Genomic DNA, 25,327 nt, shown 5'->3' with positions numbered 1-25,327 from the left:
CTAACACCCAAAAATGCAATCTGATTTATTCCATCCGTTGCCAAGAAAGTGAGTGCAAGGAACATTACATCGGAGAAACCAAACAAACCCTCAAGAAAAGACTTTATCAACACAAATGGAAAAACAATGATAACAAAAGTGCAGTATACGCACACTTAAAAGAACCAAACCACACAATTGAAGATGAACAAGTAAAAATCCTAGGAACAGAAAAGAGATGGTTTGAAAGGGGAGTAAAGGAAGCGATTTTTGTTAAAAAATTTTCACCCTCTCTGAACCGTGAAGGAGGTATCAGATTTAACCTGTCTCCTATTTACAATAACTTGTTGACCAGTAAGGGACATAGACATGCTGATCAGGCTAACTGAAAGTAGCTATTCAGCCTTAGCCCAAACAATAGGCCTAATCAAGACCCAATGATAGGGAGTTTAGAAACCAATGGGCCTCTTCACCATAGGGGCGTGACTAACCATCCCCACCCAGTCCTCAAACAGGCCACGCTCAGCCTTTTAGCGCAGAGCAACTTCCCGGAGTCTTCACGGAGACTTCAGGGTTGTCTACCGCTGACGAAGCTTCTGTGAGAGAAGCGAAACGTCCTTTTTTGTTTTTTTTTTTTTTGTTTTTTTTTTTGTTTTTTGTTTTTTGTTTTTTACCCACAGGTACAGATGACGACTGACAGAACCCTTTCTACGATGGAACTTTCCTGTACGACTGAGAGCCTCCACAAGCAGCTCATACATTAAAAAATATAACATGCACACTGTAGCATTCATATGTGTTGTCAGAAAACGCTGTTCTCTTCTAACGGTGCTTGTGCGATTTGTCAGTCCCTCGGTCCATGATGGCTTTCTTTGTGTTTCTTTCTGGTCTCAGCAGGATTATGTAGCATTTGGGTCCAAATAGCGCCACCAAGAGGCCAAAACTAGAGGCCAGGATGGCAAAGACTTCGACTGCGTCTGCGTAATTTCCCGGAGAGTTGATGTAAGCCGGGACGAATGCGACCCACACCGCACCAAAGATCAACATACTGAAGGTAATCAGTTTGGCCTCATTGAAGTTGTCGGGCAGATTTCTTACCATGAATGCTAGCAGGAAGCTGAGGATAGCAAGTAAAGCAATGTAGCCCAGCAACACAGCAAAACCGACAGTGGACCCAACCACACACTCATAAACAATCTTATCTTTGTAGTATTGAATGTTTTTATAAGGACTTGGTGAGGCTGAGACAATCCAAGCGGTGCAGACAATCGCCTGAATGCAAGTCAGAGCCATAATTGTGCCTCTCTGCTGCATTGCGCCAAACCACTTGAGACTGGCTCCTCCTCCTAGTTTGGAGGCCCTAAACACAGCCAGAACCACCACAGTTTTTACCAGGATGCACGACACACAGAGCACAAAGCTGATGCCAAAGGCCGCGTGCCTCAACTGACATGTCCACAGCCTTGGATGGCCGATGAAAAGCAGTGAACAGAGGAAGCACAGTTTGAGTGAAATCAAGAGCAGGAAACTGAGTTCAGAATTGTTGGCCCGTACAATGGGCGTGCTCCGATGGTAGATGAATATCCCCAGAACAATGGCACAGATTAACGTGCCTAGCAAAGAGAAACTTGTCAAGCAGATACCAAGGGGCTCATGGTAGGAAAGGAACTCTGTTTTCTTTGGCACACACCGGTCGCGCTGGGGATTGGACCAAAAATCCTTAGGACAACTGAAGCACTCCATGGAATCTGTAGACACAGGAAAAGCAGTTTTAAAGATTTTAAGTGTAACTGTGCACTTTTGAAAGGTAATTATGAAAATTAATTTTTGGAGGGAAATGTTTTTAAATGCATCCCAAGCCCCCACATTAACCCAGATGAATGCAGGTTGTGGATCCAGTTAGCTGTCCACATAGTCAGACACATTTGTCAAAAATCATCAGGTACACCTTAATCTGCTCCAAGGTAAGCAATGGACTTCTCTTATGCTGTTGTTAGGATGTCAACCAAGATTCTCTCAAACATGAGGCCGTAGCAGGCTAATCTAATGAAGGTTGCTAGCTAAACGATACTGAAGTTACGTTTATGTGGGCCTGCTAGGCTAACGAGGTTAGCTGTTAGCTACATTATTCGAGCTACAACGTTTGTTTAGGCTTTTTGTTTGGCTGTAATAGTATCTTGAGAGCTAGCCAGCTTTACTGAACAGTGTTGCTGCTTAATATCTTTGTCCTCCATCACAATGCTGTTTAAACGTTAGGGCTAAGTGTTAGATTCCATCTTGATTTTCTTTGTCAGTATGATATTGTGGACGTGTCCTTCAAAGTCAAACTGCCCAATCTAAAATGTCATTTTCCTTGACTACGGGGTGATCATTCTCCAAGGTATCTGGACTTTATCAGTAACTAAAGCCGGCTACACGTGCAGGTAATTTTAATGAATTTTGGCAAGATATCACAAGGCCAGCAAAGGCCCAATATCGGATATCGTCAATCGTAAATGATAAATGCACAATATTTTTTATGGCAAATCCTTTAGTGTTTGGTCAACACTGACTTAGGCTGAGCTACCAACTCAGTGAATGTGACGTGAAACAAAACAATAGCCAATTAAAAAGTGACCCGAAGCTTGTGCTCTTGCCAGACTTAAATAGAGCTCCAACAGGTTGCGTTGAGTGGGTCACGTATCTCACAAATCAATCACCACAAGCAAAATGACAAGTAGACCCGATAAGATTAAGAACAGTAAGCCAAACTTACTTTATTTCTACTACTACAGTGAACCCCCACATGCAGTACTTGTTATTCGAAATTGCCAAATTCAACTTTCCTCCCCAGTGTTTTTGTGCTCAGGCCAAAGCAATAAATGTATCACTTGAAGGTGTTTTCCCGTCTGCTTTCGAGATGTCCTGTTTTGTCGACCTTGAATGTACCTTGTGCAAAGTCAAAGTGAAACTGAAACTATATATTTGTCTCTCTAGTTATGCAGCTACGAATGTACATTACCTATTATGTTGTGTGCTTAATGACTTACATCCTTTGTGTTAAGTGCTCATGCAAATAATGGGGGTTCACTCTTTTACTCTTTCTTCTACTTTGTGTATTCCAGCAGTCTGGATGCCATGGGACCATGCTGCCTCTCACAGGTCAGAATTGGTACTTTGAAAGACATACTTTTCAAATATGTACACCACAGTCCATAAAAGACATTTGAGGATATTTTTACGTTGAAAATTGGTGTTAAAAATCACTATGTGTTATTCCCACTTGTCATGTTGCTGATCATGCCCTCCGAGCAAAGGATGCAGTCAAAGCAGCACTCCGGTTGTCCTTTCTTTCGCGCCATGCGAGAGCCTGGAGGGCAACTCTCACTGCACACAGACCGAGGGGCCTGTGCAAGAGAAAAAAGCTTTTTCAACATAATCAAAATGTCGCTATACATTAAATTACATCTGGTAATGACCTTTTCAGATCCAAAGCTCCAGACGATTTTGTTATCATGAAGTGTGAGTTCTTCGCCTTTGAAAGCGGACTCCTTAACTTCACCAACATGCTGAATTTTAGTTTTGCCGCCAGGTAGCCACTGCCAGTTTATGATGTCGTATATCCGTACTGCATCACCACTGTCATCGAATGACACTTGGTCACCAAAAGATGTGTTAAAGTTGACCTTTTGCAAATAGTGCAGAAGCTGCGAATGACAGTAAAGACATTGAATTAAACAAGAAAAATGTTAAAAACAATAACTTTATAATCATGTGATGACCTAGACCAAGAAAATTTGAATATTTATTTGTAGAATGTATTCAACCTTTATTTATCCAGGTAAGGCAATTGAGAACAAGCAGCGTAAAACAAAGCAAAAGCAAATTAAAAGCAAATACAAGTACACATACAACAAACTGTAAAATGTGATAAATATAAAATAAATACATGTGAAAAATAAATGAATAGGTACATAAATAAATAAATGAGAAGAATGTCAAAATATTGGGAGCAGAAGTGGTAACTAAGTCATCATATAACAAAAAAATAAGGTTGTAATATTGCAAGAGAAAAGTTTTTTCCAGAATAATTCACAATATTTGGAGGAAAAATATTGCTGCGTATGAAGTCATTAAGAGGAAAAAAATCAAAATTATACAAGAATCATTTAGAGGAAGAAAGTTGTCAGAATTTACCTTCGCAGCATTTTCAGTAGAAAATTTAAAATATCGAGAGAATAAAGTCAGACCAAATGCCATTTTTCTTCTCATAACATGACAACTTTCACATAATAATCCGACATTATACTGTATCTGTAATATTACACTGCAATTTTGCAATTATTTTCCTTCTTTGCAGGAATTTACACTTGAAATAAAATCGAATGGATCATTTAAAATTTCATAATAGACACAGGCTTAACGAACACTTTTAAATTCATATCTCTCGAACTCAGTGAACACTACGCACGTGTCCCTCAATTTCCACTTTTCGTACCTGCCATGGCTCCAGTCCCTGCAAAGTAGCACAGCTGTGGCCACTGAAAGGCCCACTCCCGGGCACACACTGCAGCAGGTCATGGAGGGCGTGGGCCAGAGCGTACACCGCTTTATAAATATTATATTCCGGTCTGAGGTTCGAAACATCCCAAAAATCGGACTGCGCGCTAGCTAAGTCTTCACGTCCCGTGCATTTGGCTCCTCCCGCTTCCAGCCAGCCTGCTGGAGGCACAAACCTACACTGAAATGTGTTTTCCCAGAACTGGTTCACCTGGAAGTATATACAGTATGTGTAAAAACAGAAGTCAGGAAAACTGTTTTGCATTGTCTTCAGTTGACGGTGCAGTGTAAAAAGTTTAAAAGCTCACCAGGTTGTGTTGGCTTTTGTCGTGTACGTCTGGGCGTATTTGTGCAAGGAAGTCATGGAGTCCAGGTATTTCGCCTCTCCGGATGGCAATGCCCAGCGTGCCCCCCAGGTAGTACATGAGACGGGGTGTGTGCAGCACCGTGGCTCCTGTCCAGGCTTCACTGGCGATCCACTGCAGGCCCGTCACGTTCTGCCTCATGACCTGCGGGGCGCAAATAAAGCGAAGAATCAAAAAGTCTTAAATGCTGACATTTATGTTGACGAGAACAGTCAAGCCATCAAGCTACGTCATATTTCAAGAAGGATAATATACAATGTTTTATTTCAAATAGGCTTTTTTTCTCTTAAATTTAAGTTGGGGCCGAGCATTCACAAATTGCAGAAAATTAGCCGTCATATCTCCTTGCTAAGAATAACACATTTCTTTCTCATGTCATCCAGAATCTTGATTCCAACCTCGTCCATCAGATGAAGCATGTGAGTCTCGTGCGCAAACACCATGACGACACGGGCTGTCGACAACCTCATCAAGTCCACAATCCTCCGGAGCTCGGGCGGGTCATTATCCCAGGGCAGAACCTCCAGGTAAGCCAGGCAGCTGACGCCGGACTCGGCCAGCTCTCTCTGGAACGCGCGGGCCACACCGACTCCATAGTCATCGCCCGTAACCAGCAGGCCGGCCCAAGTCCAGCCGAAGTGTTTGAGGATCTGAATTAAAGCTTGCACCTGAACAGAGAGGTCCAACAGATGTACGCTAGCAAGATATTTAAAAACGATGCAAAGAAAACTAGAGAACACAGTTTTATGTCGAAATTGAGTGTGAGTCATAAAAAAGCTTGTGAAAATGTGAGCATTTGGAGAATGTTGACCCTCTGACTTTATGAGGTAACCAAAATATTAAAACCTCTCTGTATGATATGATGAAGCGTACAGCACGAATAATATCTCACCCAGTCACAACTGAAGATTATCATGTTTATAAAGACATATTTTTACTGTCTGCATGCTACTTTACTCGTGTGTAAAATGTTGCTTCAACCTGAAAGTCATCGTTCGGGATGGTTCGGAAGAAGGATGGGAACTTTTTCCGATCACTCAAACAGGAACACGTGGAAAAATAACTCACCTGTGCAGAGAAACCGACACAATCTATGTCAAGTCCTTCATATAAAGTCTTCATCTAACGAGAGAAGATTAAAGAGAAAGCTCACAATGGGCATCTTGAATAAACCCAGCACCACGGACGTGGCGATGGAGAATGTCGAGTAGGAATCGCCCACAACCCCAAGCACCGGAGGCGTTCCCACGCAGCCGTCCTGCGACGCAAACTGCTCCTCTTGCCCACTGACCAGCGACAAACCTCCGCTGAACCCGACCACCAGTTCGCCGCAGTTGTCATACAGTCGGTAACCCAGAGTGAGGCCCGGCAGCAGCTCCTGGTTTCTGTTGATCTCATCCACGGCGAAGACCATGGTCATGACGTGCCTGAAGCCTAAGGTGTCAAAGCTGACACGCGAAAAAATCAACGAGTGGAATCGTTCACGCTGCTCTGAGTCTTCCCATACGTACCCCTGGCACTTGGGCTGGCGTGGTTCCGAAGTGAACGTCTGCTCGGGAAACGTAGACTTGAAGTGCGCCTCGAACAGCCCGCCCAGCATCACGTCGCCGGGTTGGTGTACTTGATTTAGCTGGAAATGCCTCCACAACTTGCATGAAGTGGAACTGGAGGTCGGGCTGAACGAGGTCGAGGAGAAATGACTCAAGAGCAGACACCAAAAAAAATGGTTGTAGAGGAGCGCCCCCATGACACCTGCTCTCATTTCTGCTGCTCTCCTTCCTGCCACGATGTTTTATATGTGGTGATGCGTTTTTTCATCAGATTCATCACACGTTTCTTGAAATGAGCACCTCCCATCAGGAAATGGAACATGGGCAGGGATAAGACCATAATGCTTCCCAACCAATCATCCAACTTCACTTTAGAGGCCTGAAAATCATTATTTGACTGTAACAAATAATGCAGAGTTGTTCCTCGATCTATGCCAGTGAATGATAGCGACAAACAAATTCACTGCTGTTCCACAAGATGGCAAAAGGTACAATTAAACTGTAATATAGCTTTGTGTTGAACTAGAGGCCCGGATTTCACACTGAATAAATAAATGCATTTGGGAGTAAATTGAGAAAAAATAAATCATCATTGTTTCACGATACCCTACATAGACATTTTTCTTTTTGGTATGCCATCATACCTACGTATTATCTCAGGTCAAATCATGTCGGCGGCAGCTTCAACGGGGAATCTCTGACTTCCCTCTCCCTAACCACTTCATCCAGATCTTGCACTTGAGGCATTCCAAGTTTAGCCAGAATGTCCCTGGCCCCAACTACACTCTATACAAACTATAAAAATAATCACTTTCCCATCTTATGCCCCCTTTTACAGTCAGGTTGGATTTTTCCATGGACTGTCCACTGGGAGGCAGAAGAACATTGATTTATTTTGATATAGTTGGAATGAAGTGGGCAATGACCTTTAGAAAAAAAATATTGTCACCTTTCAAAAGTGAAAATGTTGAAAATGATTCTTATTTAAAAAATGCATAAAATCTGCATTGAATTGAACAAGTTTTACTTCCATTATGTAGCTTTACTTTCGCGAAATATGTTCACCAAAATATGAGAAACAGCACTCAGTGTGATGCAGTGGTCTTTAATGCAAACCGTGTTTTGTATTGGATCTCATTCGAGCTAGTCTACCCACTATATACAAAATGCAGTCGGCCAAAATGTATATCCTCGATATACCTTTATTTAATAGTTAGAGTCAGGGTTAGCCTAACCTGAACCCTGGTCACTTGGCTGCAGCTAGTCTTTGATTCTAAACAATGCATGCTGGGAAAGCAACAACGTGGGAAATCAGTCAACAGTTTTACAGATTGTTTTTCTTTTTTCCTCCCAGTAAAATCTCCATTCGGTTCTACAGTACATATTTTCACAAAACCACAATACATTCATACACCTTTCCTGTCATTTTACATCATAAACTGGTCGAGATAAACTGCAAGTTCAATCATCTCAAGGACCAGTGTTAAACATTTTCCCCATGACGTGCTTTTTGGTGTTCTTTTCTGGCTTTATTAATATTATGAAACATTTAGGTGCAAAAATGCTGACTAGCAAACCAAAAGCTGAAGACAAAATGGCAAATATCTCCACAGCGACGGTCACCTTGCCAGGAGAGCTGACGTACGCCGGGATGAAAGTGATCCAGACTGCGCAAAATATCAGCATGCTAAATGAGATAAATTTGGCCTCGTTAAAGTTATCCGGCAGCTTTCTTGCGAGAAATGCTAGCACTAAACATATAATTGAAAGAAAGCCTATGTAACCCAGCACCGCGTAGAACGCCGCTTCAGAGCCAGTGTTGCATTCCAAAATGATCTTATTGCTGTATCTGAAAACCATGGCTGGGAAGGGTGGGTTTAATTTGAGCCAAAGAGCACATATTAGTATTTGCACCAGAGTGCACGAGCAAACAATAATCCGCTGCCGTGTCGGTCCGAACGTTCCAGCAGCCTTGGCGCCGGGGAATGAGGCCTTGAAAGCCGTCACGACCACAATCGTCTTGCCCAAGACGCAGGAGATGCAGAGAGCGAACGTTAATCCGAACGCCGTATGGCGCAGCATGCACACCCACGCCGTGGGTCTGCCGATGAACGTGAGGGGGCAGAGGAAGCACAAAAGGAGAGAAAACAGCAAAAAGATGCTCAGCTCCGAGTTGCTGGCCTTGATCACCGGAGTGTGCCTGAAGTAGATGAAAACGAGCATGGTGGCCAGCGACAGCGAGGCCCCCAGCAGCGACACGGCAGTCAGAGCGATGCCCATCGGCTCGTAATAGGTCAGGAACTCAATGGTTTTTGGAACACACTCATCCCTCTGCTCATTGGACCAGAATTCTTGTGGACATGGCGTGCAGTCTGCCGCACCTGTTGGGTGGCAAAGTTGAACTGTCGTATTTGAAACAGTGCATCTTGGGTATGACACAATGTTGATGTGCACACCTGTCGTGTTGGCTACAGTCCCATCAGCGCACGGGATACAGTCAAAACAGCAGATGGGTTCTCCCTTAATTTGAGCTTTCCTGGTCCCCGCCGGACATTCCACCGAGCATACCGAAAGTGGAACCTGAAGAATTGAAAAAAGTACACTTCAATGCAGTGATCGGAAGTAAGATACCTAGACGTCAAAAACGGCCTCGTTTTTTTGTTTTCAATCTCATCGGAAGACGGGATGTAAAAAAGACGGAAATTGAGAGCGGGAAAGTCAATCACGGTTGAGGGAACAGCAGGGACTGGAGGCTTGTGGCGTTCAGATATTCTCCATCAGATCTGAACATATCAGGTGTCATTTTTCATGTATTCTTTTATTTGTTCTCATCTTGCATTAGCGAAATTAGCCATCAAATCACAACACTGGCAAAGCTGTGGAAACTTGCTCAGATTGCATAAAAAATAAGACAATGTTAGCAACTTCCTGCTTAAAAAAAAACAAAAAAAAACCCATGAGACCTTATTTTGTTTTCACCCACTATGAGCATGGTATACATTATTAAGAGGGTGTAGAGATGTTTTTCCCCCCTTCTGACAAGCGATTGAAACTGTCATTGTAATGTTTGTCCATTTCTGTCGATACTTCTTTTATGAGAGTAGAAGAGTTGAGTTGAATCGGAGCTTCTACTCAGGGTAGCCATGCCGCCTCCGCACCCCCTCACACACAATTCTGTACTTCGACTGTATGTATGTACTGAGTGTAACTACTTTTAGCATAAGAGAATAAAAATGTACAACTCGCCATTTTGCCCGTCCGCCACACTATCTGCTCCTCATCGATGCTCAGGTCATAGTCGCCGTTATCAGCCATGGCAAAGTGACCCAGTGTTACGTGTTTCACTTTCCCGTCTATCAGCTGCCAGTTGATCAGGTCATACGAAGCCGGCGGATCGCCATTTTCATCAAAGAAGACATAATCACCAAATTGGTTCTTAAATTTTACCCTTTGGAGGTGATGGGTCACCTAAAGGGAAAAAAAAGCAAAAATGACAGCCTTTAATTTAATGTGTTGCGTTAATCATGCCTTTTTCATTGTATACACTGTAAAAACAAAAACCCAGGGATGATGCTGGAGTGATTTCCCGGAAAATGACTGCACCTACTTCTAAACTCAATTTGAGGTCTAATCTCGTATACATTTTCAACTATGGAACAAGGGGACATAGCAGAATTTACCACAATCCACTAACTTCCTGCTCATTGGGTCACAATGAAGCAGTTTTTGTTCATAAGAAACAAAAAAAAAAAAAAAAAAGTAGAGTCTCACCTGTTTTGGCTGAATGTCTAACACGTTCATACACGGCCTTCCTGGTTTTTCACGAGCGGATTTACAGAAAAGCAGATGGTGCAGAGCGTGTGCAATGGCATAAACAGCTTTGTACACATTGTAAGAGACTCTGAGCTGAGTGACATTGAAGAAATCATCCTGGGATTTCATTAACGTCTCGTTGCCGCTGCACATTTCATGTGAGGTGTCGGCTTGCTCCCCTGGTAGAACGGCCTTGCAGCCGACCATTATCTCCCAGAATTCCCTCACAAATGCCGCACTCGCGTCTGCGTAAGGAGTGATGCCCGCGAGGAAAGGCTTCAACTTTGGAATCGCCATCTTGGGCACCACAAAGCCGAGGGCCCCACCGAAAGCTTGGTAAATTTCCGGGTTGGACGATCGAAGGGCTGTTATCCAGGCCTCACTGGCGATCCACTGGAGCCCTGTGATGTTCTGTTTCACAATCTCCTTCATCAAAGGATAAAAGTCACCCTCGGGTGCAAATGCAAGAACAACTTTAACGCTCGATCGCTTGATCATTTCCACAACAGCTTGGAGCCTGTCCATAGAGTATGTGCGCAGAATTGTTCCGACGAATGCCACACAAACCCCAAACTTTCTAACTTCTTCTTTGAAGGCGAGGACCCCGTGACGCCCGTAGTCGTCGTCGGACTGTATGGCTCCGATCCACCGCCAGCCAAAGCGTTTGACCAGGGCCGCCAAAGCTTTTGCCTGGAAATAGTCACTGGGAATCGTTCGAAAAAATGTAGGATACTTTGATCTGTCACTTAAACAGGCACATGTTGAGAAGTAACTCACCTACGAGACAAAAACAGCAACAAAAAAGATCAAACTGAAAAATGTTCAATTCAAATAAGACATCAAAACAGAGTAAGAGCTCTCACGATTGGTACTTGAAAAGGTCCAAGTGTGCTGGCGACAGCAAGAGACTGGGAAGATCCAGACTCAGCTACGAGGGCAGATATCACCGGCAGACAAGATGAGCCACGTTCTGTTTCTTCTTTTCCACCAGCAAGTGTTAGAGCCGCACGTAAAGTGTTGGTGGAAGATGCACATGAGTTGAGTATTCTGTACCCAAGTGATATGTTTGGCAGGAGGGCTGTATCTTTGTTGATCTCTTCAATTGCGAATGCCATCACTTGAGTCCATCGAAAAGCTCGCAGGTCAAACCTAAAATTAAAAAACAAAACAAAACAAGCAACACCCCCCAGCCCCCAACAGCAATAAATCAGTGACTTGTCGATGGACTATTCAGTTGTTATTAAATTAAACTCACCCTGCGCACTTGATTCCAGGAGGGTTTTGCCGAAATGTTGAGGTGCTGCCTAGCTCTTTGTTAAAAATCGGGAAAATGCCCCCAATCATGATGTCTCCTCTCTGCAAAAGACTGGGCATGTTGAACTTGCCAAACAGCTCACAGCCACTCACTGTGTCAAAGTGCAGAGACAAAAGCGAGGACAGGAGGAGGGATCTGCCCAGCATGTTTGCGCTGCGTTATTTAAGAGTGATGAGGACTGGGCTATTATATGCTGCCAATGAACCTGTTCTCTTCATCAAACAGTGGAAATAATCCCCATAGGGGGCAGCCGTCAGGTGTTATATTGATATCGGTGTGTCCTCATACAATACAGAGGAAAAATGAGAGGGCGATATATTCTATCAAACGTTAGCGTAAAAGCACCATTTCCACGGTTACTTGGAAATGTATAAAACTAGCAAAGGATACGACAGATGATGATATAGTGCTGCGATAGCTTTATGTACAAAAGACGCTTATGGCAGCATACGGTATGTGGAGCCTGCTCTCAAAATATTTAATCTTTCTTGAAACGAATAAGCTGTAACCCTAACCCACTGACCACCACCTTATTACAAAGAAAATGAAAACGTGATGATTTTCAGTTCACTTTGTGGAGGACTGGTCATTTGTTGGCAGGTTTGTGCTCATGCACAAAACTTGCCCATTGGCGAGGGTGGTCCGGGTCGAATGTTACAACATGCTTAGCTTTTGGTGCAATTTCATTTCTAACTTTGGACACCTGGTCTTCAACATCCTGAGGTCAGTTATGTTTTTCATGAAAACACGGACCCCGTGTCATCAAATCACTTTATTCACTGAATGAATACAATACACAGTACAAGTTAGGAGTCAATCCACCTTTAATATACATCTACAGGGTGTGAATTGAGGGACACTTTTAAAGGGTTCTTGGTGGTATTTTTCCCATGAGATGTTTTCTGGTGTTGTTCTCCGGCCTGAAGATGATAATGTAGCACTTTGGAACAAATATGCAAACCAGCAATCCAAAACTGGAGGCCAGAATGGCAAAAATCTCGACGGCCACTGTAAACTTGCCAGGGGAACTGACATAGGCCGGGATGAAGGCCATCCACACTGCACAGAATATCAGCATGCTGAAAGTGATCAACTTCGCTTCATTGAAACTGTCTGGAAGCTTCCTGGCCATAAAAGCAAGAGTAAAACACAGGAGGGCGAGAAGTCCGATGTAACCCAACATACCCCAGAACCCAATCGCTGAACCCAGTGCACATTCTAGGATGATCTTCTCCTTGTAGTACTTCAGATTGGTCGCAGGGAATGGAGGATTTGTACACAGCCAAATGATACAGAATAGAACCTGAACCACAGTGAGAGCCAGAACACTGAGCCTCTGCTGGACATGCCCAAACAGTTTCATATTTTTGCCAGGTAACGTGGCTCGAAAAGCCATTAGCACTACTACGGTTTTCCCCAGCACACAAGAAATGCAAAGCACAAAGGTGATGCCGAAGGCCGCGTGGCGCAGCATGCAGGACCACTCAGTCGGACGACCAATGAAGGTCAGCGAGCATAGGAAGCAGAGTTTCAAGGAGATGAGCAACAGGAAGCTCAGCTCCGAGTTGTTGGCTTTGACGATGGGAGTCTCTTTGTGGGTCAGAAATATGAGGAATGTCAGAAAAGCTAAAAACACGCCAACGCAGCTTAATGCCGTTAAAAGCGCACCCATGATCTCCTTATAAGAGAGATACTCAGTGGGTTTAGGAACGCAACGGTCTTTCTTGGCATTGGGCCAGAATTCCGGTGGGCAAGCCAAACAGTCAGGAGAGTCTGGAAACACACAGTGACACATGTTATCGAATTATTTAAGCATGCTCCAATGCAGAGAACAGATTCCACCTTGATTCCCTCACCTGTCTGATTACTTATTGTTCCCTCGGGGCATTCAAAGCAGTCAAAGCAGCACACAGGCTTGTTCTTGTTGACGGCCTTGCGGGTCCCAGGAGGACACGGTTCCTTGCACACAGACCGCAGCACCTGGAAAGGCAAAACAAAGCGGGAATAGGAAACTGTACTCCAGTCACATCCATTTCAAACAAACAAAGCGCATCACGTTACCTCTGTGCTGTTTCCTCCCCAAACTATTTTGGCGTCTCCTTTCAGCTTCAGCTTTCTGTACTCTGAAAAAGAGGCGTCGTACCGGCCAATGTTCACGAGCTTGACCGAACCGTCGTCTCTCATGTGCCAGTTGATTAGGTCATACTCGCCCACAGAATCGCCATCGTCATTGACGAATATCTTGGCCCCATTCGGAGTCGTGAAATTCACGTACTTGATGTGCTCCAACACCTAAGACATTTCAGCAAACAGAAAAGCTACACAAAACATTCTCACATGCAAGGACATATAGTGTAACTGTATGTTTTCTGTTTACCATCTTGGGCTGGACCTCGCTTTTGATGACACAGGGTTTTCCTGTGGTTGGATTGGCGCCATTTTCACATTGCAACAATGCATGAAGTGCATATGCAACCAAATACACTGCTTTATACATGTTGTTCTCAGCTCTGAAGTGAGTCACATCCGTGTAGTCGTTGGAGATGGCCTTCATGTCCTCACCACCAGTGCACAGGGTTGAGGTGTTGGAGGGAGAAAAGCTGCAGTCAAAAAACTTCTCCCAGAAAGCCTTAATTGTTCCACTCTGAGGCTCGTCAGATGGTTTCAAGTCCAACAGGAAGTTGCCCAGCCCGGGAATAGACGCCTCCGGGAGCGCAAAGCCCATTGCCCCTTGTAGTATGTTCTGCCTCTCTACGGAAGCAAGGTCTAGTTGTGTGATCCACGCCTCACTGCCGACCCACTGCTTCCCACTAATGTTGTAACCGGCCATTTTAGATAAGAAGGACTTTGTGTAAGATAAAGACATGAAGAGCAGGACCACCTTGGATGACGATTCCCTCAGCATCTTCACAATGGCCTCATGAGTTTCGGTCGAGGCCTTTGAATACACTAGCCGATATTCAACACAAATGTGCTCCTTCATTGCCTCCACCACAAATTCAGCTGTGCCTTTGTCGGCATACGTGGTTGAAGAATAAATGATCCCCACCCAGCGCCAGTCGAAATTCTTCATGAGCTGTACCAGGGCCAGCACCTGAACGCGGTCGCTCGGCACCGTTCTGAAGAAGGTGGGGTAGAGGCTCTTATCTGACAAACACGCACATGTTGAAAGATGGCTGACCTTCAAGTGAAATCAAGAAACGGCCATTAATTCCACCATCCATCCATTTTCTTCAACTTTAACCTTGTTCTGAGCCACGAGAAGCAACTCACCTGCGGAATGGACAATGGACTCAGAAGGGTGTTGATATTCTTGCTAATTCCTGAGGATGAGTGACCAAGGAGGGCCTGGATTCGAGCACTGCATGCGGGCCCCTCCTGGCTTATGGCTTCTATCGCCGCTCGTATCAGGTTCTCGCTCCCGCAGCCGTTGTAGAGTTGATAGCCCAGACTGACTCCCGGAAGGAGCTGCGCATTCCTGTTGATCTCCTCCACCGTGAACATAACTGTGCGGACAAACTTCAGCTCTCTGTCATTCCATCTGCAAAGCATTGTAAGTAGGTTAAAAACCGTGGATTTAAGATGGAGCTTGACAGATTCACTCACTTGATGCAGTATGAATGAGGGACCGCCTCGTAGTCATTGTCATTTAGTTTTCGAGTGCTTGCCAGTGAGAATATCCCTCCTATCAGGAGATCTCCTTCCTTGGAGAACTCCAAGAAGCCTGTCTGCCCAATCAGCTTGCACGTTTGGCTCTCTGCCTTGGTCGTTGCCAGCGAGCTGATGAGGATCACAATGAACCATCCCATTTTCAGCCACCCTCCTCTTCCTTGTTGCAAGACTGACCCTGTGAGCTGACCTCTTATAACGACGACAGCAACCAATGTGCGCGCTCTGCCAATTCCCAAATGATACTGGATGGTTTTCAGTGGTTATTTTTTTCGAAATGCTGCTCAGACAGACTTTAATATTTCATGGGGAAATCGCTTTATCCTCATGAACCCGTCAAATGTCATGAATTTGATCATACGAAATCCCTAAAATGTAGTATATTGTTTCAGTGCCATGGCAGACAGGAAGTACACTAAATGCTGTATTTTGCCATTTATTTTAACGATTCGGGTTTCATATTAGAGCTCATCATTTTCAAATAAAATGACAATCAAATGCTTGTACTGCATTATTAGTATCATTATTATTTTGTTTAATGTACTCCTAAATTCTCATGAAGCACAGTCCCTGGGTTATGTACATTTTCCAAAAAATCAATTTTACATTGTCTTTGTAGTTTTCTATTGCTTGTAAATATTTATACGTATTTAAATATTGTATGCAAAACCTATATAAGTGTGTGTGCATATAGATATTTAGTTTTGTATGTATGTAGGAATTCAGAACAATCTATGTGAAGATACGATAGCACATTTCCATTCCACTGACCACTCACACAAATCTTTCTATTTATTTTACTGAAAGACAGGAACCTGCTGGGAACAAAAATCGGTCTGGGAATATGCGTCGATGGCCTCCATCACTTGCCAAAAAATAATCATTGTAGGCCTGGGATGGGGGTGGGGTCGGTGCGATGCGGCCGTAATGCGTTGAAAAGTTGTCATCGACGGGCCGTCATACGGCGAAATGGCGGCGTGGTGTGGCAATGACGTACCAAAAAATAATTGACAGGTGGAGGGGTTGTGGGTGGGGGTGGCTGCGATGCCTAGCACCGAGACGCTCGGGAAAATGAACATATACTGTATGACTGAAATTACCAGTGGCCACCCCTCACGTAAAGGGGAAGTCAAGTCAAATGTTTTTCATTACAATAAAAGCACCCCCACTAGTCTTAACATGAAATTCTGATTAATATCATGTCTGTGAATTATGAATTAGCAGCAAAATCTTCATTTTTATCTATCTAAGGGCCTGTCATTTAGCCAATTCTGTCGACTGAAAATGACATCACAGTGCCTCCGGGCTCTGGTAACGGCCGTTAGACTAGAAGGAGGTGCATGAACATTTTGAGCTTGACCCTTCAAAAAAAAACAAAAAAAAAAAAAAAAAAAACAACCACAAAGCTTTGTTTTTGAAATTATGTTTGAAATTTAGGAAAAAAATTACAGTAATCAAATTTGCAACAAGTGGAAAATATTTAATTGTGGTCATTTTAAAGTGTGTCTGTGATATACAAACTTGAGTTCCTCCAAACAACTGAAAGGAGGTGGACATTTAATTTCTGACATTCATTATGTCTGATTATGTCCTGACATTGTCAATACCACATTGACAATTATTCGAAAGGCCACGTGATATTCAATTAACCTTTTAATTTTTTTTGCTTGCCATTATAATTCATGCAAAACCATTTATTTCAAGCCTAACTGTCAGAGGCACAAAGTGTAAAAGCATCATGGAAATTATTAGGGGTTTGAACACATCACAGAATAAAAGGGTGTTAATTCATAGTTTTCAATGAGACACTCAACAAACACAACCTTTAATTATTTTATTGTTTTCTTTTTTTTTTTTATTCATGCCTTTAAATTGAAATATTGCACATCAACATATAAGAAAAAAAAGCACCATCTTGAGGTTTTAAGAAGGACTGTTACACTTATTTTATCATTTGCTTTACACGAATATTGTAGCTCACGGCACTGGTATTTAGACTCAAAATATTTTAGACATACACGGCATACACAATCATACACTGTATAAAAGTTTAACAAACAGAGGACAGAATGGTGTGAAATATCCACGTCTTCAGGGTGAAATTGTTTTGTGACATTGCATCTGCTGAGAGTCATATCATTTGATTTATCTTAATGACCAGCACATACTTTGTCGGTACCCTTGAGCTGTGCACACAGGCTACCAGCTGAGCGTGTAAGAGAATGATTACGGGAGTCGGCTGAGTCCAAATGCACAGCAGCAACGTGGAAAGTGGCGTAAACAAACGGTACAAGTGAGACGCAAATTCCAAATGGTCCAACACAGGCATCGTCAACCCAGGAAACACATCATCATACCAGTGCTTGTCACTTTTGGCTGGAAAATGAAGGCAGAGCGTCAAGCAGAGAATGAGCACAGTGACCGGGAGCTCTCGACATTGCTGCCAAGTGGATCGGAACCACTTCATGGCACAAAGAAGAGCCTTCCGGGAGATGACGAGAAGTGAACTCGTGCTCAGAAAATACTTGAGGCAGGCGGCCAAGGTTATCAACCATGGGCACATGGTGACTGGTGGTGGAATCCAGCACAGATTGAAAGAAAAAAACGTCACAACGGTGGTGCCGCCAACTCTGATCGCTGACATTTTCATCCTGGTCATGCGAACCCACGCCAGCAAGACGGCGGCCAGAAACACTCTCCCGACCCATCTGCTGGTGTGGGCGGGCAGCCAACCTTCCTCCCTGGCTGGGCTGAATTTGATGGTGTCTGTGGAGAAGAAAGTAAGACGTTTAACGGGGTCTTTCGCAGCATTTTGCCTTTCTCTTCCCATCTGTTATTACCTGCTCTTGTGGGAAAGGAACCTTTTAGAGAGTGTGTTGTCAGTGTCAGGATCTGCATTTGAGAAAATATTTCAATTTCATTCAGGAAAAAAAATGGCACAATTGAGACGACTGATCATCCTGTTATATAGAACGGATAGAACCAAAGATTCATTTGTCCCCTGAGCAATAAAATCACTTAACTTGCACAATGCCACGAACCGTCAAAGTATAGGTAGTGTGTCCTGCCTGTTATTTGTGTAATTTTTTTTTTTACCGAGTCTGCAAGACAAATTTCCCTTTGGGACAGTTTTGAACTGAACTGAACTAAACACAGAGCAGTTCAAATTCTTCAAATACAGTCAGAAACATACTGTTGAATTATTGTCTATCAAACAAACAAACAAAAAAAATATTAAAATGTATCAAAAATGAAACTTCTTTGACAGCCAGGTGGAGTCCGGTTGCCTTGATTCAACTCTTGAATTATCATGCCCCGGGTAGCCGAGATACACTATCAACCAAACTCTCGATTAAAAATTGACGAACCTATATAAAGGGAAGATTTTCGGTACAGTTCTTGTGTCGACCATGTTGCAAATGTGAAATCATTATCTCATCTCATCTGAAGGAAATTTTAGAGGCAAAACCTGCTCACAGCAGATTCCTCCTCTCTGCCGCCACCAAGGACATCGGAATCCCTCTGTCCCCAGGCTGCAGTATAAAACTGATGACATGTGAGTTCCATTCAATAATCTTTGCTTAATTATTAGATCGGGGTTGCCGTACACATATTGGAAGTCGGATCGAGCAAGAGCAGTGATGTGGGAGACGTCAAAGCTGCTGCGAATCAGATGTGCGTGGCGATGTTCACCATATATCTGCACAGAGGTCACAATGCACAGCAATTCGTACTCTTGACAACTTCATTTTGTTCATAAGGAAGATACATATAGAAGCAGAATATAGCGACTTCTGCATGTGACTCACCTGCATCCTCAAGAGGCGATCTTTGACCTGACACCGCTGGAAACGCAATAATCTCAAACCTTTTTGCTTCCTTGCAGGCGCTTCCACTTGATCTTTGTGCATTGGAGGCCCATCAAAGTGTGTGTCATTCAAAGTGACATCGCTCCCTGAGAAGATCCTATGCGGGACAGAACTCCTCAGAAGAGATCGAAACAGGTGAGTAAAAGCGGAACCTTTCATTTCGTGCAAAATAGCAGTAGCTATTTATTTTTAAAGAAGGTGATATTCAAAACAAACAATCAGAGGTCTTGCATCGAATACCGGTGAACACAGAATGTCACTCACCTGTCACAGGTTAGCTTAGTTTTCTGGAGAACTTGAGGCGACATGTTTGAGCCCTCACAATTGACATGACAGAGCTGAGAACAGCAGCCAGTTGACACCTTCCAAGCGAGCAGTGCCAAAAAGACCAACACCACTGATGTCATCTCAAAGCTTTGCCTTTGGCACAGTCAGCCTTCTTGCGAGGGGGGCTGACTTTTTATAGCACCCTTTCTGCCACCCAAGAGTAGGAGGCAACCTTGCTTGCCTTTCTCCAAGCACCAAGCTTGAGGAAATCCCGTGACAGCAAAACACTCTTGGACATACCTCTATAAGTTTGTCACAAGAAAATGGCGGAGGAATAGCTCTTGATTGACAACAGCTGATATGCAGCAAAAAAGCAAAGAAATGGAAGATTCCAGAAGGCTCTGTTGAACCCCTGAGACCGATTCCCTGAACCCCTAGGTTTCGATTGAACCCAGGTTCAGAACCACTGTCCTAGAGCAGTGTTTTTCAAACTTTTTTGAGCCAAGGCACACTTCTCTCATTGAAAAAAATCTTGCGGCACACCACTAGCTGAAAATGTGAACCCCCCCTCAGCTTATTTTAACAATTAACGTGTTATATTGTTACTATAACCGTTTTTAACATTGAATAATGACGTTATAACAGCTTGAATTGGAATCAAACGAACACAAAGAAAACAGTATTTTATCATCTTTCATATTTATTGTTTCACCGTCGTCCTGCATTCATGCGTCACAAATTCGCTTGTCTCTCGTCGAAACACAAGGCAATTGGCTAGCTGTTGCTGCTCCCTAGCGGTATAGGAGGGTACTACATGATTACTTTCTGGACGAAAGACCGCACAGGCATACAAATTGGATATTTCCCCGCGGCACACCTGACAATGTCTCGCGGCACACAGGTTGAAAAACACTGGCCTAGAGCACTCAGTTTTTAGTGCACTATGAAGAACCGAACGGCATATTTGAACAACGCTCTATGTGTTTCGGAACGCTTGGTGTCAGGCAGTGCGTGCTTGGAGCGTATTTCCAAACATGGCCCAGTGAGTAAGAATAGGTTGTTTCAGGACTACCTGCAGCTGCTTCGCCATATTAACATGCCTGCTCACAATAAGCAGAGCATCCTACAGTTCCTGGCCAAGAAGAACATTGCCATGCTGGCGCAACCTCCCCACTCATCCAACCTGATACCATGCAATTTTTTTCCCTCTTTCCCAAGCTCAAAGGCGACATCAAGGGGAACAGTTTTGAAGGCCTGGGCAATATCAAGATAGCTGTGACGTATGCCTACAGGAGTGCGCGCGAAGGTGTGGCAGAGAAGGCTGGTAAGTGCATTAAACCCCAGTGGGGTTAGTTTGAAGGACTAGTAATTTGTGGTTTGGCTTTGAAATGTATAGTATAGTATCTCTCATGGCATCGGTTCTGGAACTTGCCTAACACACATCATAGAGTCAGTAATGTACAGGATGTAATAATTGGTATTCTTCCTGGTTTGCAAAGTGGTGACATGCACTTCAGGTGCATTTCCCCATCCCCCCAAATCAAGTAATCTGTCAGCCATTTATTTTCAAGGATACTGATGATGAGTTTGAAAGCTATTCTGTTTTTGATTCATACCCTGGAAAAAAATAATGCTTTGAAATTCCACAATTTTATCTTGTCAAGTGGTTGCACATAATAGAATCATCTGCATCCGGGCCGATTTTATTTCATGCAATCACGTGATGAAATAAAATTGAGTAAATTCAACAACAACAAAAACAACAAAATCAGTGTAGATAATATTTTAAGGTCTTTAACCATCAATGTAGACATCTTTTGGGGAGGGGCATCAAGTGTGGATTTTTACTTCTATTATAGGTGGTTGGTCTCATGGTCCCTACTTCACTGTACTGTATGTACAGTACAGAGCATAGCATGCCATTTGTCAAAGTGGCCTAGTTCCACTTGGCTCACATGGTTGTCTCACAACTTGAAGGTTGGCGGTGCAATCCTTATTCTTCTAAGAAGACATCAAACGTCCACTTAATGCAACATCATGAAAACGATGAACCATTTCTGGAGCCCTAAGGAAACTTTAATTTTGACGGGCCACCACAAAGTAAATCCTGCACCTTCTCTTAATGAAGTCAGTTAAATTTTCTCTTCTGTTTTGGGTGCGCTGTATGGACGAGAGGATCGGGGGGTACCTCGCCATTACACCAACAGACAGCAGAAATGCATCCAAACAAAAAAGTGTTCCTACAATAATGGGATTATTTATTCTGACTCAGACTAAAGTATTTCTTTAAAATATAATATTGCAGCCTAGCCTATTTGGATACATAGATTTACACCTACGGGTAATTAAAAGTGAAGTAATTGCGTAATGCCGACAGGCATGTTGTGACTTGGGTGTTAACGAACTAATGACTCTTTGGTTTCTGCTTGAGGCAATATGCCACCTGTTGTTCAAGTTGTTGCAAAAGAATGAAGCAACATTGTTTCATCTCTTGCCTCCCCCACCTTTTCCCCTCTCCCCATGGGCTGGCACCTTGGGGTAAAAAGTTTCCACGCGCCACAGATGAGGACGTATTCATCTCCCACTGGTCTCCTCCTCCTCTGTTGTTTTTGCATTATGTACGACGTGTCTTGTTGCATCATCATTTATTTGAACTTGAGAAGAGCTCTCCAGGGATTCTGGGGCCGATGCGCAGGTCTCAGCCATATTCAAACAGTGCTACCACGTTTTTTTTCTTCCCAGTTATGTAATCTCGATAAATAATTCCTAGTGCACATAATTAGAGCAACTCCAACTACAGTAATTCCTTACTTCTGCCAAAATCTTGTGTTGATGCTGCAGGAAATCAGAAACATTGTGGCTTAAATGCACCCTGAGTTCCTTTTGATACACTGGGTGTCATTTTAAATCCAACCTTTGCAATATTCAGCGTCTGCTCTCCTTTTTCATATCGCTGTCATTAGTGAATTTCATATTATTTCCCCAAATTTATACTATTGGTCAGTCCACATGTGTGGATGTCATTTTTACAACCAAAAGTCTTGAAAATTTCCTGCTATCGTTGATAATGCAATGTTAAACATGCTGTTTTGGGGCTCTCCTGAAAAGTGATGATTTTGGAGGTATGAGGAATCCACCTGATGGCAATGCTTTTACCATAACCAGGTGTCACATAAAAACTAAAAAAACATCAATTGAAAATACAAAGTAGTGCAAAATACTTGATAGGGGAAAACACTTGTGCACAGGCTCTCCTACTTGAAATTTTTTTGTTGTTGAGAGTGAGTGTAGTAGCTTCCAAGTACATACTGTCATTACTTTTTTTTTTTAATTAAAAAAAAAAGTTCCAAAGACATGACATGCTTGGAAGAAAATATTATTACTGGTTAGCATATCCGCCTCACAGTGCAGAGGTGCAGCTCCGGCCTTCCTGTGTGGAGTTTGCGACGCTTGTGAGGGTAAAGCAGATCGGAAAATGGATGGACGGATGGATGGATAATAATGTCGCGAATTCAACAAGGACGATCTTGAACTTTTTATCTCTGTAGGATTAAAAAAACGGAGGAAATTGATCCATCCTGGAGATTGGTTCATTCATTGTATTTAGTGTTTTTTTTTTCTTTTAATGAAAACACTGGACAAAGGATCTATTACTTTCGTGATAAATAATTAACATTAACAGTAAAGGTAATTTTATTGTATGCTTACATGTCCTGTATTTCTTTTACTACCGTATTCATCAAAAAATGAAATTATAAGGGTGAGCATAGAAGTACAACAATAATGATCATAAATTCACTTTCTTTGATCACTTTATTTTCACCACACTAAATTTTTTTTTTTTTATGTTAAAATGTTTATTCATCAAGGGGGGCTTTTCACTTTTTACAAAGGAAGGATTAAAAAAAAGTCGGTACTTTGATCCTGGTGGCTCATTTAATTTATTTTGAATGGCAGAATCAATGGCATACAAGCAGAATATTTGCTCCGAAACAAAAGCGCAGGTAATACACTCTGCTCCCCATCTTAAAATAAGTGTTTGTTATCTATTATTAGTTGACTTTCTAAACATGTGTTTCTTAGTGTTCTTCTCCGGCATAAACAATATTATGAAGCATTTGGGCATAAAAATGCAAAAAAGCAATCCATAACTGGAGGCCAGAATAGCAAATATCTCCACAGCCACGGTGAACTTGCCCGGAGAGCTGATATAAGCAGGTACGAAGGCGATCCAAACAGCACAGAATATCAACATACTGAAAGTGATGATCTTGGCTTCGTTGAAATTATCAGGTAGCTTTCGGCCTAAAAAAGCAATGACGAAACACAAACCGGCCAGGACTCCGACATAGCCCAGCACAGCCCAGAAACCCAGAGCGGAGCCCAGTTGACACTCTAAGATGATTCTATCTCGATAGAGTATCATATTCTTAAATGGAAAAGGGGGGCTGATGGTGAGCCAAAGTATGCAGATGACCACCTGGATGAGAGTGAACGACACCACGCAGAGTCTCTGCTGCGTGGGTCCGAACCACTTCATGAGATTACTTCCTGGGAGTGAGGCTTTAAAGGCCATCAAGACCAATATGGTCTTCCCCAGAACGCAGGAGATGCAAAGCACAAAGGTGATGCCGAAGGCCGTGTGCCGCAGCATGCAGGACCACTGGGTGGGCCGGCCGATGAAGGTCAGAGAGCACAGGAAACACAAAGTTAAGGAGAAGAGAAGCAGGAAGCTCAGCTCCGAGTTGTTGGCGCGCACCAGCGGTGTTTCTTTGTGGCAGTAAAACACTATCGTCGTCAATGTGGTCAGGAACACTCCTAGCAAAGAGAATGAGGCTAGAAGAGTTCCTAGTATTTCTCCATATGTTAGGAACTCTATTTCTTTTGGGATGCAGGCGTCTCTGCGCTCGTTGGACCAGAACTCTGGTGCGCATTTCATGCAGTGTATAGAATCTGTAAACAAGAGTTTGATTACGTTGACATTAAAATTATAGTGTTGGTCAAACTGTCATTATGCCTTTGACACTACTAGTACATGCGATAAATATGACTTGTGAAATAAATCAGGCGTTTTTGGCCCTGTCCTGTGCCTCTAATTTGATATACAGAAACCACCGCGCCTGAAGAAAATCAACCATTCAGAGTTCATGGTAAAAATAGTTTTGGATTTTTCATTATAGTTAGCTTTTATTTGATTTTGACTTGTTTTTTCAATTTAGTTTTAACAGTTTTAACACTAGGACAAGCAGATTTCTAAAACTAAGTGCTGTCGTTTTGATGGCTTGAGCTTTGTTGCACTCTAATAATGACATCATTGACTAAAATGATTTTTACATGTACAGTATCTGTACTTGCGTATTCATGATTATTTTTGGGTTTTATTCCAGGCATGTGATACCAGATATCAAGACTTTCTACTCTTTACTTTGCCGAAATAGGTTGTTACATTTTTAAACTTCCACCGATGAGCACATAGAGTAAAAAAGACAACAATACATAGAGGTAAAGTCAGTCACAGTTGAGCCGTCGACTAATTGGGATGCTTGGGACAGCAACATGGACGAATGAGTACCAGGAGCTTTAACGACCTCTGCAACAGACTCAGAGAAGCAAGATATTTCCCATCCATGGTTTGATGTTGTCAGCTAAAGCAATGATTCATGGCCAATGCTTTGTGTCATAGACCATCTTAAAAACTACCATCTTATGGTATTCTGGAATTCTTTTTAAATCTGAAAACAGCACATACAAGGTGTATCTTTTCTGTCATCATTAGTTAATTAAGCATTTTTTTTTCAGTTCACAACATTAGCACGAGCATAAAAGTCAAGCCGATGCTAGCTACTGTAGGTCTTGGTTTTCATCATGATTGATACAAAAGGGAATCATTTAGAGGTAAGATCGGGCCGCCCGAGCCCGAACCCGACCCGACCCGAATCGGGTCGGGTCGGGCCCTAAAAT

General features: G+C 43.0%; 5 protein-coding genes across 5 annotated transcripts in view; all 5 read right to left on the bottom strand.

The window, feature by feature from the left end:
• Positions 1 to 759: 759 nt before the first annotated feature.
• Positions 760 to 6,973, bottom strand: olfcq20 (olfactory receptor C family, q20). Its single transcript, XM_019874213.1, has 8 exons — positions 6,037 to 6,973; positions 5,865 to 5,951; positions 5,282 to 5,551; positions 4,827 to 5,027; positions 4,457 to 4,729; positions 3,438 to 3,665; positions 3,242 to 3,365; positions 760 to 1,727 (listed from the first exon to the last, which is right to left on the bottom strand). The coding sequence occupies exons 1-8, from the start codon at positions 6,643 to 6,645 to the stop codon at positions 802 to 804; spliced, it is 2,718 nt and encodes a 905-aa protein (XP_019729772.1). The 5' UTR covers positions 6,646 to 6,973; the 3' UTR covers positions 760 to 801.
• Positions 6,974 to 7,445: 472 nt separating this feature from the next.
• On the bottom strand, positions 7,446 to 11,651 carry LOC109518409 (extracellular calcium-sensing receptor-like). Its single transcript, XM_019874223.1, has 6 exons — positions 11,502 to 11,651; positions 11,110 to 11,395; positions 10,205 to 11,023; positions 9,680 to 9,901; positions 8,890 to 9,013; positions 7,446 to 8,814 (listed from the first exon to the last, which is right to left on the bottom strand). Exons 1-6 carry the CDS (start codon positions 11,618 to 11,620, stop codon positions 7,904 to 7,906), a joined length of 2,481 nt encoding a protein of 826 aa, XP_019729782.1. The 5' UTR covers positions 11,621 to 11,651; the 3' UTR covers positions 7,446 to 7,903.
• Positions 11,652 to 12,423: 772 nt separating this feature from the next.
• LOC109518421 (extracellular calcium-sensing receptor-like) lies at positions 12,424 to 15,113 on the bottom strand. Its single transcript, XM_019874237.1, has 5 exons — positions 14,835 to 15,113; positions 13,939 to 14,742; positions 13,623 to 13,853; positions 13,418 to 13,541; positions 12,424 to 13,334 (listed from the first exon to the last, which is right to left on the bottom strand). The coding sequence occupies exons 1-5, from the start codon at positions 15,111 to 15,113 to the stop codon at positions 12,424 to 12,426; spliced, it is 2,349 nt and encodes a 782-aa protein (XP_019729796.1).
• Positions 15,114 to 17,143: 2,030 nt separating this feature from the next.
• Positions 17,144 to 19,507, bottom strand: LOC109518422 (uncharacterized). Its single transcript, XM_019874238.1, has 5 exons — positions 19,364 to 19,507; positions 19,040 to 19,211; positions 18,700 to 18,930; positions 18,071 to 18,122; positions 17,144 to 17,996 (listed from the first exon to the last, which is right to left on the bottom strand). The coding sequence occupies exons 1-5, from the start codon at positions 19,504 to 19,506 to the stop codon at positions 17,362 to 17,364; spliced, it is 1,233 nt and encodes a 410-aa protein (XP_019729797.1). The 5' UTR covers position 19,507; the 3' UTR covers positions 17,144 to 17,361.
• Positions 19,508 to 23,408: 3,901 nt separating this feature from the next.
• LOC109518401 (extracellular calcium-sensing receptor-like) overlaps positions 23,409 to 25,327 on the bottom strand; it is a 7,365-nt gene continuing 5,446 nt past the window's right edge. The window contains exon 7 of the mRNA XM_019874217.1: positions 23,409 to 24,319. Coding sequence (XP_019729776.1) covers positions 23,409 to 24,319 — 911 coding nt within the window. The remainder of the gene's footprint in view (positions 24,320 to 25,327) is intronic.

The sequence above is a fragment of the Hippocampus comes genome, unplaced genomic scaffold (genome assembly GCF_001891065.2).
Source record: "Hippocampus comes isolate QL1 unplaced genomic scaffold, H_comes_QL1_v1.1 scaffold125, whole genome shotgun sequence".
NCBI classification, from domain to species: Eukaryota; Metazoa; Chordata; class Actinopteri; order Syngnathiformes; family Syngnathidae; genus Hippocampus; species Hippocampus comes.
This window is presented reverse-complemented; position numbering and strand designations above follow the sequence as displayed.